The 17058-nt window shown below is 38.5% G+C and overlaps 1 protein-coding gene across 1 annotated transcript in view; it reads left to right on the forward strand.

Annotated features, from left to right (window-relative positions):
* MRS2 (magnesium transporter MRS2) overlaps positions 1–15100 on the forward strand; it is a 29352-nt gene extending 14252 nt beyond the window's left edge. The window contains exons 8-11 of the mRNA XM_059938030.1: positions 4620–4772; positions 5066–5183; positions 12566–12679; positions 13225–15100. Of these exons, the coding sequence (XP_059794013.1) occupies positions 4620–4772; positions 5066–5183; positions 12566–12679; positions 13225–13335 (496 nt within the window). The 3' untranslated portion in view covers positions 13336–15100. The remainder of the gene's footprint in view (positions 1–4619; positions 4773–5065; positions 5184–12565; positions 12680–13224) is intronic.
* The last annotated feature ends 1958 nt before the right edge of the window (positions 15101–17058 follow it).

The raw sequence follows: 17058 nt of genomic DNA on the forward strand, positions 1-17058 counted from the left end.
ATAAATGGCTTTTACTATGTTTTTATCATGAATGGATTTTGAATTTTGTTAAAGGCTTTTTCTGCATCTTTTGATGATCATGTGGTTTTTTACTTTTATGTGGTGTATTACACTGATTGATGTGCATATGTTGAACCATCCTTGTGAACTTGGGATGAATCCTGCTTGGTTGTGGAGTATGATCTTTTTTATGTGTTGTTGGATTCAGTTTGCTAATGTTTTGTTGAGAATTTTTGCATCTATGTTCATCAAAGATATTGGCCTGTGATTTTCTTTTTTGGTGGTATCTTTGGCTTTGGTATCAGGGTGATGGTGGCTTCATAGAATGTCTTTGGGAGTGTTCCCTCCTCTTCAGTCTTTTGGAAGAGTTTGAGAAGGATGGGTATAAGTTCTTCTTTGTATGTTTTGTAGAATTCACCTGTGAAGCCATCTGGTCCCAGACTTTTGTTTGTAGGGAGTCTTGTTTTGTTTTGTTTTTTTACAGATTCTATTTCACTTCTAGTGAATCAGTCTGTTCAAATTATCTACTTCTTCTTGATTCAGTTTTGGTGGGCTATATGTTTCTAGAAAGTTGTCCGTTTCTTCTAGGTTGTCAAATTTGTTTGCATATAATTGTTCATAGTATTCTCTTACGGGTTTTTGTATTTCTGTGGTATCGGTTGAGATTTCTCCTTTTTCATTTCTTAATTTGCTTATTTGGGTTCTCTCTTTTTTCTTGGTGAGCCTGGCCAGAGGTTTGTCAATTTTGTTTACCCCTTCAAAGAACCAGCTCTTGGTTTTATTGATCTTTTTCTATTGTTTTTTTAATCTCAGTTTATTTCCTCCCTGATATTTATTATTTCCTTCCTTCTGCTGACTTAAGGTTTTGGTTTTTCTTCTTTTTCTAATTCTTTTAGCTGGTATGTTAGGTTGGTATGTTAGGTGGTATGTTAGGTTGGTGAGATGTTTTCTTGTTTTTTTGAGGAAGGCGTGTATCGCTATGAACTTCCCTCTAAGAAGCGCTTTTGCTGTATCCCATAGATTTTGTGTGGTTGTGTTTTCATTGTTGTTTGTCTCAAGGTACCTTTTAATTTCCTTTTTGATTTCCTCATTGACCTATTGGTTTTTAGTAGCATATGGTTTAGTCTTCATATAATCATTTTTTTCTCATTTCTTTTCCTGTGGTTGATTTCTAGTTTCATGCTGTTGTGGTCAGAGAAGATGCTTGAAATGATCTCTATACTCTTAAATTTGTTGAGGTTATTAGTTTTGTGCCCTAGTATGTGGTCAATCCTAGAGAATGTTCCACGTGCACTTGAAAAGATGTGTATTCTGGTTTTTTGTTTTTTGTTTTTTTTGATGTAATGTCTTGAAAATATCAATTAAGTCTAACTGTCCTATTCCATCATTTAGGATCTCTCTTGCCTTATTGATTATCTAGAAGATCTGTCCATTGATGTGTGGGGTGTTAAAATCTCCTATTGTATTCCAGTCAATTTCTTCCTTTATGTCTGTTAGTGTTTTACGGATTTGGTGCTCCTATGTTAGGTGCATATATGTTGACGATTGTAAAATCCTCTTCCTGTACTGATCCTTTTACCATTATATAGTGTTCTTTTCCTTTATGGCCTTTGTTTTAAAGTGTATTTTATAGTCTGATATGAGTTTTGCAACTCCTGCTTTCTTGTCATTTCCATTTGCATGAAATATCTTTTTCCATCCCCTCACTTTCAATCTGTGTGTGTTCTTTGCCCTAAGACGGGTCTCTTGTAAGCAGCATATTGTAGGCTCTTGTTTTTTTTATCCAGTCTGCCACTCTGTCTTGATTTGAGCATTCAGTCCACTGACATTTAAGGTAATTATTGATACATATGTATCCACTGCCATTTTAAACCTTGTTTTCCAGTTGATTCTATGGATTTTTGTTGTTGTTCCTTTTCTTTTTTGTGGTTTGATGATTTCCTTTTATTTTATGCTTGTGTTCTCTTCTTTTTGGTTTTTGTGGATCTAGTGTATGTTTTTGATTTGTGGTTGCCCTGTTTTTCAAGTATGTTAACCCCTTCCTATATCTGCTTGCTTTAGACTGATAGTCATATAAGCTCAAACACATTCTAAAAAACAGGAATCTACATTTTCTTACTCTCCTTCCCCACGTTTTATGATTTTGATGTCCTTTTTTACAGCTTCGTATTTATCCTTTTGCTGTTTCTTGTGTTTATCATCCTTTCACAGTAGGGTTTTTTTTTTTTTTTTTTTTTTTCTTTTTGATCTTTATACTGGCTAACTTAAGTGATTTACTTTTCAACTGTGATTTCCCCTTTCCTATATCTTCTTCTTTTGTATTTAGAGAAGACCTTTCAATATTTCTTTTAGGATAGGTTTGGTATTGCTGTATTCTTTTAGTTTTTGCTTGTCTGAGAACTTCTTTATTTCCCCTCCTATTCTAAATGATAATCTTGCTGGATAGAGTATTTTAGTTTGCAGATTTTTCCCTCTCAAAACTTTGAATATGTTTTGCCGCTCCCTTCTGGCTTGCAGTGTTTCTGTGGAGAAATCAGCTGATAACCTTAAGGAGATTCCCTTGTAATTAACTCTTTGTTTTTCTCTTGCTGCCTTTGGAATCCTCTCTTTATCTTTAACTTTTGCCATTTTTATTATAGTATGTCTTGGTGTAGGTTTGTCTGGGTTCATTTTGTTTGGGACCCTCTGTGCTTCTTGTATCTGGATATCTGTTTCCTTCTTTAGATGTGGGAAGTTTTCAGCCATAATTTCTTCGAATACATTTTCAATCCCCTTTTCTCCTTCTGGAATCCCTATTATACATAGATTGGCACGCTTTATATTATCCCATAGGTCTCTTACATTGCTTTCATTTTTTTTCATTTGGTTTTCTGTCTACTGTTTTGATTGGGTAATTTCCATTATTCTGTCTTCCAGATCACTTATTTTTCTGCATTATTCATTGCCTTTGGCTTAGCTTTCATTTCAGCAAATGAATTTTCTAATTTTTCTTGGCTCCTCCTTATAGTTTCTAGTTCCTTTTTACAGTAATCTGCATTTCTGTTGATAGCCTTTCTTAATTCCTTCAGTATTTTCATTACCTCCTCTTTGAACTCGGTGTCTTTAGACTGAAGAGGTCTGTTTCATTGTTTGTTCCTTCAGGGCAATTCTCTTGGTCTTTTAACTGGGAGTGGTTCCTCTGCTTCTTCACTTTGCTTATATTTCTCTTACTCTGAGTTTAGGGGAAACAATTATCTACTGTAGGCTTGGAGGGCTATTTATATGCGGGAGCATTCCTGCTTAGCTTTTGTAGGTTTAATATTTTTTTGGCTTGAGGGCTGTTTTTGGTTTGGATGCTTGCCATCTGTTTCCTCAGCGTGGGCTGGCCATTATCCCCTTGTCAGAGGGTGAGCAGGTGTGTGCCCCACGCATGCTCCCAGGAGGTCAGGGGCAGCGGTTGGTGCCTGGTCACGAGACCCTCGGCATTGGCAGGCTGCTCCCACCTCTGGAGCCTGAGATGGCAGTGGTGGCTCGTGCCCGCACCCAAAGCTCATGTAAGCAGTGCCCTGCTGCCTGAGAAATAAGCTCCTATGGAGGTCCCACCCCTCTCCTCATGCCCCCCACCCCAACAGTGGTGCCCTACCTCTCTGGGGGTCCCAGGCTTCTTCCCTCAGTGGTGGCGCACCACACCCTAGCCCCCTCAGGCAGCCACCCCCAGTCTTCTCCCCTGTTCTGACCTCCGAAGCCTGAGCCTCAGCACCCAGCCCACACCCACCCCAGTGGAGGACCGTCTCAGGCTGGGGAGTGCCAGGCAGCGGCACCAACTGACTCTGCGGGGCTCTCTCCGCTTTGCCCTCCACAAACTGTTGGTTGTGCCCTCCTCCGAGGCTCTGAAGCTCCCCCTCTGTCCCAGCTGATCTCCCCACCAGTGAGGGGACTTCCCAGTGTGCAGACACCTTTCCTCTTTCACAGCTCCCTCCTGGGAGCAGGTCCCCTCCCGATTCCTTTTTCTCTCTTTTTTTTTTTCTTTTGTCCTACCCAGTTATGTGGAGATTTTCTTGCCCTTTTGGAAGTCTGAGGTCTTCTGCCAGTGTTCAGTAGGTGTTCTGTGAGTGTCATTCCACATGTTGATGTATTTGTGGGAGGTGAGCTCCCTGTCCTACTCCTCTGCCATCTTGAGCCCTCTGACTGTATTGACATTTTTCAAAAACAGTTTACTTCATATATGAAAATGATGTTATATATTTACCTTGGAAAGGAAATGCTCTTTATGTTCATTTTTAATTTTTGGTTTTGTTTTACCTGATAGTGATTTGGGATTTGCACTAATTCATCAGCATTCACATGTCTGCATTTTCCTGTAACTGGTAGCATTGCATGAGCGTCCCTGGGATCAGGGCCATGGAATACAGTCAGGCCTCTGTAGGGATGGAACCCGTGTCCTCAACTACCTGTGTCATGTTTAGGATCAGTTGGCAAAGCCACTCCAGACTGGCCTCAATCACAATAATAGTAAAGGCAAAGGGTAGTTTTTTCACTGGTAGCTGAATATTTTATACTAATTCAGGAAGTTCTGTGGTGCTAAATGTATAATGCATGTATTGGGGGCATGTTAATTATGTTAACTCTTTTAATTAAAGTGAAAAGAGCAGTGCTGGGATTGACCATGCAGAAGAGATGGAGTTGCTGTTGGAAAACTACTACCGATTAGCTGAGGATCTTTCCAATGCAGCTCGGGAACTTAGGGCACTGATTGATGATTCACAGAGTATCATATTCATCAACTTGGACAGGTAAGAAGGCATCGTATAAAACAATCAGTAAGTATTTTCTTTATAAAATAATACACAGTAATAAAGCTTTTAAGGATAGCTTTGTTTTTCCATTTTGGAAAGAATTACACCATCGTTATCGTTTGTAATTACTACATGGAATATACCATTATTATCGTTTGTAATTACTACATGGAAGTGTCTTTTTTTTAAGATGTATGTTTAATCCATGTGGTCTTTAGTAGACTATTTAGTGAATTTGCTGCATGTAGTTGGTAAGATCTTCTGAACTAAGCAGTTGTTCTCCTCCCCAGCCACCGTAATGTGATGATGAGGTTGAACCTACAGTTGACCATGGGAACTTTCTCTCTTTCGCTCTTTGGACTAATGGGAGTTGCTTTTGGAATGAATTTGGAATCTTCCCTTGAGGAGGTGAGAATGTGTTATTTCAGTAATCTAGAGATTGTTTTTAATGTTTTGAAGATAATTTTTTTTAATGGATTTTTTAAAAAAGAGACTTTATTTATTTATTTATTTTTGGCTGTGTTGAGTCTTCATTGCTCTGCGCGTGCTGGCTTTCTCTAGTTGCAGCAAGTGGGGGCTACTCTTCGTTGTGGTGTGTGGGCTTCTCATTGCAGTGGCTTTTCTCTTGTTGCGGAACATGGGCTCTAGGTGCGCAGGCTTCAGTAGTTGTTGCTCATGGGCTCTAGAGCGCAGGCTCAGTAGTTGTGGCACATGGACTTAGTTGCCCTGCGGCATGTGGGATCTTCCCAGACCAGGGCTCGAACCCATGTCCCCTGCATTGGCAGGTGGATTCTTTTTTTTTTTTTTAACATCTTTATTGGAGTATAATTGCTTTACAATGTTGTGTTAGTTTCTGCTGTATAACAAAGTGAATCAGCTATATGTATACATATATCCCCATATCTCCTCCTTCTTGCGTCTCGCTCCCACCCTCTAGATGGTCACAAAGCACCAAGCTGATCTTCCTGTGCTATGCAGATGCTTTGCACTAGCTATCTGTTTTACATTTGGTAGTGTATATATGTCCATGCTACTGTCTCACTTCGTCCCAGCTTACCCTTCCCCCTCCCTGTGTCCTCAAGTCCATTCTCTACATCTGCATCTTTATTCCTGTCCTGCCCCTAGGTTCTTCAGAACCTTTTTTTTTTTTTTTTTTTTAAAGATTCCATATATATGTGTTAGCGTACAGTATTTGTTTTTCTCTTTCTGACTTCTCTCTGTATGACAGACTCTAGGTCCATCCACCTCACTACAGATAACTCAGTTTTGTTTCCTTTTATGGCTGAGTAATATTCCATTGTATATATGTGTCACATCTTCTTTATCCATTCATCTTTTGACGGACACTTAGGTTGCTTCCATGTCCTGGCTATTGTAAATAGAGCTGCAGTGAACATTGTGGTACTTGACTCTTTGAATTATGGTTTTCTCAGGGTATATGCCTAGTAGTGGGATTGCTGGTTCGTATGGTAGTTCTATTTTTAGTTTTTTTAGGAACCTCCATACTATTCTCCATAGTGGCTGTATCAATTTACATTCCCACCAACAGTGCCAGAGGGTTCCCTTTTCTCCACACCCTCTCCAGCATTTATTGTTTGTAGATTTTTTGATGATGGCCATTCTGACTGATATGAGGTGATACCTCATTGTGGTTTTGATTTGCATTTCTCTAATGATTAGTGATGTTGAGCATCCTTTCATGTGTTTGTTGGCAATCTGTATATCTTCTTTGGAGAAACGTCTATTTAGGTCTTCTGCCCATTTTTGAATTGGGTTGTTTGTTTTTTTGATACCAAGCTGCATGAGCTGCTTGTAGGCAGGTGGATTCTTAACCACTGTGCCACCAGGGAAGTCCCTTTAATGGATTTTAAAAAGAAAGTTTTAACATGTATACACCCCTAGTGAAATTAAATATATACTCTAAGTCATTTAAAATTCATGCCGTATTTTTAGACTCTGTTATAACGTAGATAGCCTAGGTTACCTTATGATTCCCAAAACATGTAATTACACATAGGAAAGGTTTGACAAAACAGTAGTACACTGTGAGGCAGTGTTAATGAGGGATTCTTTTCTTTTTTTTTTTAAATTCTTGTGTGTCAGGCAGTGTTCCGGGCAGTTGCATGCTTTATTTGACTCAGTTATCAAAACTCTGAAAATGAATGTATTTTCCCTGCTTTATAAGTAGGAAAACTGAGGCTCAGAAAATGTTAGTAACTTGCCCAAGGGCACAGAGCTAGGAAATAACAGAACTAGGATTTAGTCCCCAAGACTTGCACTTTTCACTTTGCTCCATTTTAATATAACACTGAACTCGCAGAGTTTTTTTTTTTTAATTAAATTATTTATTTATTAGGCTGTGTCAGGTCTTAGTTGCGGCATGTGGGATCTTCGTTGCGGCATGCAGGATCTTTTGTCGTGGCATGCAGACTTCTCTAGTTGCAGCACGTGGGCTTCTCTAGTTGTGGTGTGCGGGCTCTCTAGTTGTGGCACAGGCTCAGTAGTTAAGGCATGCAGGCTCCAGAGTGCAGGGCCTCAGTAGTTGCGGCGTGCAGGCTTAATTGCCCTGCGACAGGTGGGATCTTAGTTCCCTGCCCAGGGATGGAACCTGCATCCCCTGCATTGGAAGGCAGATTCTTAACCACTGGACCGCCAGGGAAGTCCCTCGCAGGGTTTTTCATATCATTGTAGGCTTGTACTTTCAAAAGATGTCTTACTGTGAGATTTCTAGAAATGAATCTGCATGTGCGTTCGGCAGGCACACTCTGGCGCTGGATTCTGTGTCCTAGTTAACAGATCTATTCTCTGTCTCTGGCTGTCGCTGAAGTCCAACCCACGTCCTCTCATCAGGACCACTATTCACTTTTAGAAAGTGGTCTTTAAAAGAAGCAAATCTGATGGTCACTCTTCTGTGTAAAATTATTCAGGGGGTTTTGATTGTCATTAAGATAAAAATCCAGATTCCTTGGCCTGTAGGGCTTTTCCCGGTCTGCTGCACCCACATCCTCGTCTTGTCTCCAGACACCTTGCCATCACCGTCGGTTGATTCATCACTATTCTTACTCACGGGGCCTCCACACGTCTCTCCTCGACGTCCACCTGTTTTTGCCTAGTTAACATCTGTTTCTCTCTCAGGTCTCAACTTCTGTGTTACTTCCAAGGAGACTCTCCCCTGACTGCACCCCCAACCCAGCCAAGTAAAATTACTCCCCCAGTTATACGTGCCCAAATAATCCCACACTTCCCATTTGCCATGTTCCTCAAATTTGCAGTTGCTGTTTAAAAGTCTGCAAAAGATCATAGCTCCCTGAAGCAAAGTCAGCATTAGTCATTTTAATGCTCCTTATAAGATGTGAAAGAAAAATAAATGCAACACCCTTCATTCATTCATCTTACAGATACGGTTTTTGGTGCCTGTTGCACACTAAACACTGCTTTTAGCCAGGGGGATATAGCAGTGAGTCCCTGCCCTTGTGGAGATTCCATTACAGTGAGGTAGGAGAGAATAAACAGACCCATGGTATATTAGGTGGTAAGTGCCATAAAGAAAAATAAAGCCAGGTAAAGGGATAGAGACTGTTAGCAGAGGTGAGACGAGGGGCATCCTAGAGATAGGGTGGTCGAGGAAGGTCTTTCTGAGGAGGTGACCCTAGAGCAGAGACCTGAATGAAAAGAAAGTGGGAAGGCCTGGGGGGAAGGTGATCTAAGCAGAGGGAACCACGCATGTGAGACTGAGGCAGGGATGCACTGAGCTTGTTGAAGGAACAGCAAGAAGGCCAGAGTGGTAGGGGAGGTGCGTCAAGTGGAGAGAGGCAGGGAGAATGTCAGAAGGACAGAGGGGGAGGGCATGTTGATTTTGTGGAGCATGCTAAGAGTTTGGGCTTATTCTAAGTGTGACAGGAATCTCTTGGAGGCTTTTGAGCCCAAATATAGTAAAAAGTCCAGTAGTCGCCAAAATATGTTGTGCGACATAGACCAACCTTGGACATTCTCAAAAGGTACTCCCAAAGACCTTTGCAAATTCCCCAATTTGTGACTGCAGAACTCTTAAGTTCCTGTCATTCTCCCAAATTATTTTTGTTAAGAACTATTTTTATGTACATATACTCACTCTATAAGCTATCTTAATGCTCACTGTAATATTTTTCCCTAAATACCTATTTAAAAAAAGAATTTCTAGAAATTCCTTTCTGATAGTTTCAGCATATGCAATAATTCTGGTTGTAATGAGATCTGAGTAGAAAGTAGTGAGCTAGGCTTGCCCCCAGAGCAAGATTCAGATCAGTGTCTCACCAGAGTCGCAAATGACATCTCCAGGTTTCCTGGAGAAGAGTTGAAAGATGTTCATTAAATCTAGGAATATCAGAGGTTTCCCTGTCCTTGTATAGTTGGGGTTAATATTTACAACGGTGAATCCAAGATAGGAAAAACATTTTTCTTTTTTAAAATAATACCAGAGTGTCTCAAGAATTGTCAAAGAATTCCCATACAGCCTTTACCCAGATTCTTCAAACAGCAACATTTTATCATATTTACTCTATCATTCTATCAATATATACATACTTTTTTTCTAAATCATTTGAGAGTAAACAAAAAATGATGCTCCTTTACACCTAGATATTTCAGTATATATTTCCTAAAAACATGTGTTCTCTTACATAACCACAGCTCCAGAAAATTAACATTGAAACAACACTATTTTCTAATCTGTGGACCCTGGTCAGGTTTCACCACTCAGCTCAGTAGAGCCCTTTGCCTCATAGAAAACCTTGGATCGTGTGTTGTTATATAGTTGTCATGTCTCCTTAGGCTTCTTTAATCTAGGCCAGTTTTTCGGTCTTTGTCTTTCATGGCCTTGACATTCACAAAGAATGTAGGTCAGTTGTTTGACCCTTGATACTCTTTCTTCATTATTAGATTCTGGTTACACATTGTGTCAGTGTGTTCCTCACATTGAATCCCATCAGGAGACCCTTGATGTCAGTTTGTCTCATTACTGGTGATACTAACTATGATCATTTGGTTAAGGTGGTATCCGCCAACTTTCTGTCCTGTGAAGTTACTCTTTTTCTCTGTGGAATTAAGTATCTTGTAAGAACTCTGCTATTCATCAAATTTGTTCCCTCTAGTTTTTTTTTTTTTTTTTTAATTCAAGTATAGTTGATTTACAATGTTGTGTTAGTTTCTGCTGTACAGCAAAGTGATTCAGTTATACATATACATACATTTTTTAATATTCTTTTCCATTATGGTTTATCATAAGATATTGAATATAGTCCTCTGTGTTACACAGTAGGCCCTTGTTGTTTATCCATTCCATATATAAAAGCTGACATCTGCTCACCCCAACCTCCCACTCCATCCCTCCCCCAGCCCCGTCCCCTTGGCAACCACAAGTCTGTCCTCTATGTCTGTGGGTCTGTTCCTGTTTTGTAGATAGGTTCATTTGTGCTGCATTTTAGATTCCACATATAAGTGATATCATATGGTATTTGTCTTTCTCATTCTGACTCATTTAGTATGATAATCTCTAGTTTCATCCATGTTGCTGCAAATGGCATTATTTCATTCCTTCTGATGGCTGAGTAGTATTCTATCATACACATATACCACATCTTCTTTATCCATTCCTCTCTCGATGGACATTTAGTTTGTTTCATGTCTTGGCTGTTGTGAATAGTGCTGCTATGAACATAGGGGTGCATATATCTTTTTGAATTATAGTTTTGTCTGGATATATGCCCAGGAGTGGGAGAGCTGGATCATATGATAATTCTATTTTTAGTTTTCTGAGGAACCTCTGTACTGTTTTTCATAGTGGCTGTACCAACTTACATTTCTCACCAACAGTGTAGGAGGGTTCCCTTTTCTCCACACCCTTTCTAGCATTTGTTATTTGTAGACTTTTTAATGATAGCCATTCTGACCTGTGTGAGGTGGTACCTCATTGTAGTTTTGATTTGCATTTCTCTAATAATTTGCACCCTCTAGTTTTAGCATCCACTAATTGATCCAAAACTGATTCATGCCTGAATCAAATACTGCAGTGATGATTATCACATGGTGATTTCTAATTCCATCACTCCTCCTACTTTTATTCTTTATAAAATAGAGCCTTCCTTCTCTCCCAGTTATTTATTCATTTGTATCAGTATGGACTCATGGGGTCTTACTTTAGTCAATGAGTTATAATCTGTCACTACTGTCATTATTTATCTTGGTGTTCAAATTGTTCCTTTCATGGTGATGTCTGAGTACTTTTGACATGTCCCCATCAGTTTTAGTGCTTGTTTAGCCTCTGGCACATCAAGATGTTCTAGGCATCTTATTTCTAAGGAGTAGATAGACGAACAGTGGCAGAGATGAAGAGTTTGAAAGAGTAGGTACTTAAACATACAGTACTGCAGGGCACGCCCAGAGCAGAGGGGGCATTAAAAATCCAACTCTTAGACACTTGTCCCTTCCCTTAATCTCCTAGAGGTCTCACACTGTGCTGTGTGTGTATTTTAATGACACATAGAATTTTGGATTTCTTACCTCTCAAGTTTATCACATTTTAGCATTCCCAGACTTTTGATTTATAGGGCATTACAGAACCAGTCTATAGCAAAAAACAACGGTAATCTGGGTATGCTAAATCTCATTTAAACATAATTTTTACTTAATAAATTAGGGCCTTCGTTTAGGATAACTGGAAATGTGTTCATCCAAACAGTTAACTCACATTAGCACTTGTCTTCTTGATAAATTATGTCTAACATCTAATTTCATGTTTAAAAGGAGGCAGATTTCTTTTTCATACATAGCTTGAATTTCCATCAGTGGTTACTGATCATTTTGGAGGAAATTGAGCTCCCAATCACTGGAGACCAAGCCGTTGTTGATAATAACGAATGGCATTTCTGTAGCTGAGACTCCTTCCATGTGGGAGATTAATATAAATTCTGTGATTCTGTACATTAACACATGCACTCAAAAGCATCACACTGCAAAAAATAATACAATTCTGAAAATGACAGGGGAATTTCCTGGCGGTCCAGTGGTTAGGACTCTGGGGGCCTGGGTTTGATCCCCGGTCAGGGAACTAAGATCCTGCAAGCCACGCAGCGTGGCCACAAAAAAAAAAAAAAAAGAAAGAAAAGAAAATGACAGTGAGGGAAAATGTTCACTGTAAGTCAGAAGTTCCCAAACTTTCTTGGTTCATGATGCTTTTAGTGTCTTAGTAATTTTTTTGCAGCATCCCTAGACCAAAAGTTTCTTTTATTATGTTAGAGTTTCTGTCATGTTACCTTACAGTTTCTTTTATGAAGAAGGTAGGTCAAAACAATTTAAAAGTAGCAGTTCTCATGGTATTCCACAGATGGCACTGTGATTTCCTTCAGAATTTAAAGTATTCTGCGGTGCTGTAATGCCAGGACACCTCAGCTCACAGTTTGGCAAATGTGGCTATAAGCAAAAAATTTAAATTAAGTTGTATGTCCTATGTGATTATAACTATTATAACTATTAAAATTTGTGTGAATGTAAACAGACTGGAAGGAAACACAGAGTAAAAGCAGTTAATGTGGGTTCATTAATGATCATAAAATAGTCTTAAATCATGTTTTCCTTCTGATTTATTTTCTGACACTTGGTCTCTGGCTGCTATTTGTTCTTAGTTTCTATAGGAAAGAGCAGTACAAATAACAGAAGGTTTCTTTTAAACTCTGGGGCACCGATAAGTTCAGGAAATTTTATCACTAAGGAAACTAACCTTTTGTGATTGAAATTAACTGTGTGTTCTCTTTTAGGACCATAGAGTGTTTTGGCTGATCACAGGAATTATGTTTATGGGAAGTGGCCTCATCTGGAGGCGCTTGCTGTCATTCCTTGGACGACAGCTAGAAGCTCCTTTGCCTCCTCTGGTATGAAGGGTCTGGTTCACAGCAGTACCGCAGAGGGGCTACAGTCCTGGGCTCTGAAGTCCTGTGGCCTGGGCTTAAGCTGTCACAGGCTTTGTGACCCTGAGCAGGTTACTTAATTTCTCTAAGCCTCGCTCAGTTTCCCCATCTACCACCTGCTTCATGTAGTTAAAGGGAGAATTAGATAATGTGTGTAATGCACTTATGAGCACAGGGCCTGGCACAGTAAATAAGTTAGAAATTTATTCTGTGTGGGACACTGTGACAAGCATTGTACATTTAGACAGATGTTAGTAACTTTCTGGTGCAGCTTTTGTCATAACCAAAATTGAAATGTAGAAAACATTTATCATGTATAGGAAAAGATACACAGGTTACCTCTTTTTCTTACGTTTCTACTTATAGTTTATACCCCTGGAGCAAGTACTCAAGACACTGATACATGGCTTGCAGTCCTTTCCTCGTTTAGTGGTTAACGTATCGTTTTACTGGTGGCTTTTCTTTTAAACAGACACAACTAAAATTACGAATTTTTCTGCTTCATTTAGGTGGCCTCTTTACCTAAAAAGACACTGCAGGCAGATAGAAGGACGGAAATGAAACACAGCTTCAGGCCGGATGGACTTGAATCAAGCAGGAGTGTCCTAACAAACCGTTAGGCACAACCCGGTGGAAACTGAATTATTTTTTTATGGTAGTCACAGGAAAATTCTGATATTCTTCTATTATTTTCGTTTGTAAGAGTCAGAGACTTGGGGAAAAAAATCACTGACATTTAAATTATAGTGTCTGATGTTAAAAATATTATGGCAGTCACAATACTAGAACTTAATTGCATTTTCAGGATTCTGAGTAAAGAAACAAAGCACTTGCTTTGTAAAAGGCCAAAGTTCTATTTCCTACAAACTTAAGAAGCTGTTTTTATAGACATGTAAGGCACAGAGAGATTAACTTAACACAAGAATAGATTGTGGTATCAATTTTATTTAATTTATACATGTCAACAAAAGTGCAACCTCATGCCAAATGAAGCCTGGAAACTTGACAAGCCCACAGTTACGAGACCAGGTAGCCATAGTTCTTAGTACAAGGAATCACATTCTTGTGAATTTCTCTCTCTCAGGTGACTGAAAAGCTAGCAGAATATATATTAACCTTAAAACAAACTCTGGGAGTTTGTGCTTTAAACCAGTCTTTGACATAACCTTATTTTCTTGTATTTGCCCCCTTTTTATATGAGGAATAAAAAAAAAGGAAATGAGTTTAATGTCAGCTTTATATAGATTCCAGTTAATCAGAATTTTACTTCCTCAACCAATGAAACTATTTTTCTTTGCTTGACTATAATTAAAGCCTTTGGAAATTGAGCTGAAAGAAAGAATTTCCATTCTATTACTGCTTTATAGCTGTTTTGGTCATTGCCTTGTTTTTAGAACAGATAGACGTGTCACCCCAAAAAGGAAAATATATGTAGCCTAGTTAATCTATTTGCCTATACCTCGGAGGTTGACAGATGGGCTTCCTAAAACAAGAGGGTAGATAAACTTTAAAATTGTGATACCTTTTTGTTTTCACAATCAGATTTGGGTTTAAAACAAATGACTGATATTTGTATGTCTCAAAGCTCCTATCCTACTTAACATCTTCTGCCTCTTTTAATATTGGGTTTATAAACCCGAACGAACTTTTTGGCCAACCCAAATTATTTTCTGGAGGTTAAGTACAGTTATGCAATAGAACATGACAGTTACATTTGCCTCCAAAAGATGCATAGAAGATTCTAGAGTGTTCAGCTCTTGCACTGCAAATTTAGTTATAAAATAAATATGCATACCCTGATGATGTTGGCAGATACCTGATACCCTAATATGTCATATGAAGGAGTTTAGGGGTCCATTTACCAGGTGGTTTAGTGCTAGGAATAAAAATACTCTTCTAGTAGCTGATTTGAAAGAAAACAAAGTTACAATTATTAAGTTTTCCCTGTTCCCATTTCTGGTTATGAGAGGACATTAGAATAGCATGAAACAGGCTGGGCTTGTCTTGGAGCACACTTTACGGTGTGGTTGTTGGAATGTGAATAGCATCATACATCTGTTTGATGATTTCCAAGATAAAGTATCTTTGACAATATTTAGATTTCACAGGGCAGTCTTCTTTGGTACACCTCAGAGCACTCTGCTGCTATTTTTGATCTTAGGTCATCACTGTAAAATAATGTAATAAATATCACTTAACTGTGACATATGAAGAATTGGAAGTCCAGAGGGCAAATTTGATTTGGTTAAGATCAGGCATAGCATAGAATTTTGGTCTTTTTTTCCTTCTGATGTTGCTTAGTTTGTGGGCTTACATAATTTTTGATGAGTCATGTCGCATCAATAAATGGGAAAATAAATGCACCTACCTCATAAGTCTGATAAAGGGAAGGTACTAATGGTTTATAAATTTCCTGAAGGTGGTTAAATCAAGTATGATTTCCAGATGTCAGCTAGCTCTGCTTTGGTGATAGGTAGCAGGATGCTTCTTATATTAAAGAGCCCTCAAATAATAACAGCTTATGCTAAAAAAAAAAAAAAAAAGTTCAGCAGTTTTAAATTTTGAATTTAAATAGACGGAGTACATAAACTATTTGTAAGTAAGGTGAAAGAATACCAAACATTCAGTTATGAGTAAGCAGGCAGTCGTATTCTGTTTAACATGAATAAGTACAAGGAATGATATTCTTAACAGATTGCCTTTGTAAGGCCTTTAAGAAAGTGTGGCAAGAATAGACGTCATTTTAAGATGCTATTAACACTTGCTTCATCCTTGATAAAGACTGATAACCACTAAATAGTCATATTAAAAAGCCGTTTATTTTTGGTGAGTTATTCCAAGAGTTGTACAAGCTTTATGTTTTGGAATTGCAATATTAAACTCACTTTAAATTCAGGATTTATTGTCATTACCTTAGTAATAGCTATGCAGATGGAGCATGGAATAAGGAATTCAGAGACCTGAGTTTATTCCCAAACTCACTTCAAATCTCTTTAGGTCTGTGATACAAAGGCATAGAACAATTCCAATCTTGAAGCCTTGATGAAAGTTTTTGCATATACAGGTAATAGATAAAAATTGCGAATATGTAAGTATGTTCTGATATCTTAAAGGTAATTTTGAGTTAAATTGTATAAGTTCAGATTTGTGTTCAGGAGAGATTAAATCCCTAAGGTATTTTTGTTAAGTATTTCAGAATCAATGCTTAGAACTACAGTTAATACTTAGGTGGATTAAATTTTCACTCTACTATTAGGATAATACATTAGACTGTCAGGTATTAGACTTTTTTCCTGTATGCTGCGTTTTCACATATTTTCCATATACGCAGTAGAAGTACAATTTATATAATTTTGAATATGGGGTTAGTATGGTTTAATGTCCTATATGAAAACCTTCTAACTTTGTAAATTTTAACCTTCTCCTCCTGCTGCTTGCTATGTGGTATGTTTAGGCATTGAGAAAATAAAAATCCTCAGGTAAAGAATAATCATGTTTAAACATAGGCCCTATCATTTAGTAAAGCATAACACTTTCTATAATAAGGGCAATATGAAGGTATGCATCCTTCTAATCCAATAGTGAAAGCATGCCTTTACTGAAATGCAGTGTCATTAGCTTGTTCTACACTGACTTCTCAATTCATAAAAACTCATACTTACAACTAATGTCTGGTCCCCTAAAAATAAACTTCCTTTTAATTAAAAATAATTCTTCAAATACGTTGAGCTGCCAATAATTGTTAACCAAAAACCACATGGTGTTTCTGTGTGCTTTTTGCTGTGCCATAGGGGAACCATGCAGCTAGTATACCTCTTTAAGAAAGATGAGACAGTCGCAGGAGTGATCCAGAGGTCCTATCTAGGTATGTGCCTGTTTATGCTGTTTTCCTATATACATACTCACCTTATGCTCACAGTTGTAATTCTACTAGCTTCTCCTTGATTTCTGATTTAGCTTACTCTTCAGCTGAATTCCTGTCTCCTTTGACCAGTCTCTGTACTGCCTCTAGAGAAGCTAAGAGAAGGGCTCTGGTCATTTTTTATTTCTCCTGCTTTTTAGTATTTCACTAGTGTCAGAAGAAAGAGGTTCTACCCTGCCTGATAAGAGAATCAACTAGTTACTGTTTATGGATAACAATGCCTGCAGATTTTTAGTGAAGCTGAAATGCTATGGTACATTTCTTTTCCCTTAAATATGCCACCCTGCAGGACTGGCAGATGAGATCTACTCTGCTAAAACCAGCCCAGAAACAAGGGGGGCCAAGGCCTGCTTCACTCTCCTTGGTCCCTTGCAGTAGCCTCCGGCTCAGGACAGATCTCTCTTCTTTCTGCTCTAGTTCT

The sequence above is a fragment of the Balaenoptera ricei genome, chromosome 11, assembly GCF_028023285.1.
Source record: "Balaenoptera ricei isolate mBalRic1 chromosome 11, mBalRic1.hap2, whole genome shotgun sequence".
In the NCBI taxonomy this organism is placed as follows: Eukaryota; Metazoa; Chordata; class Mammalia; order Artiodactyla; family Balaenopteridae; genus Balaenoptera; species Balaenoptera ricei.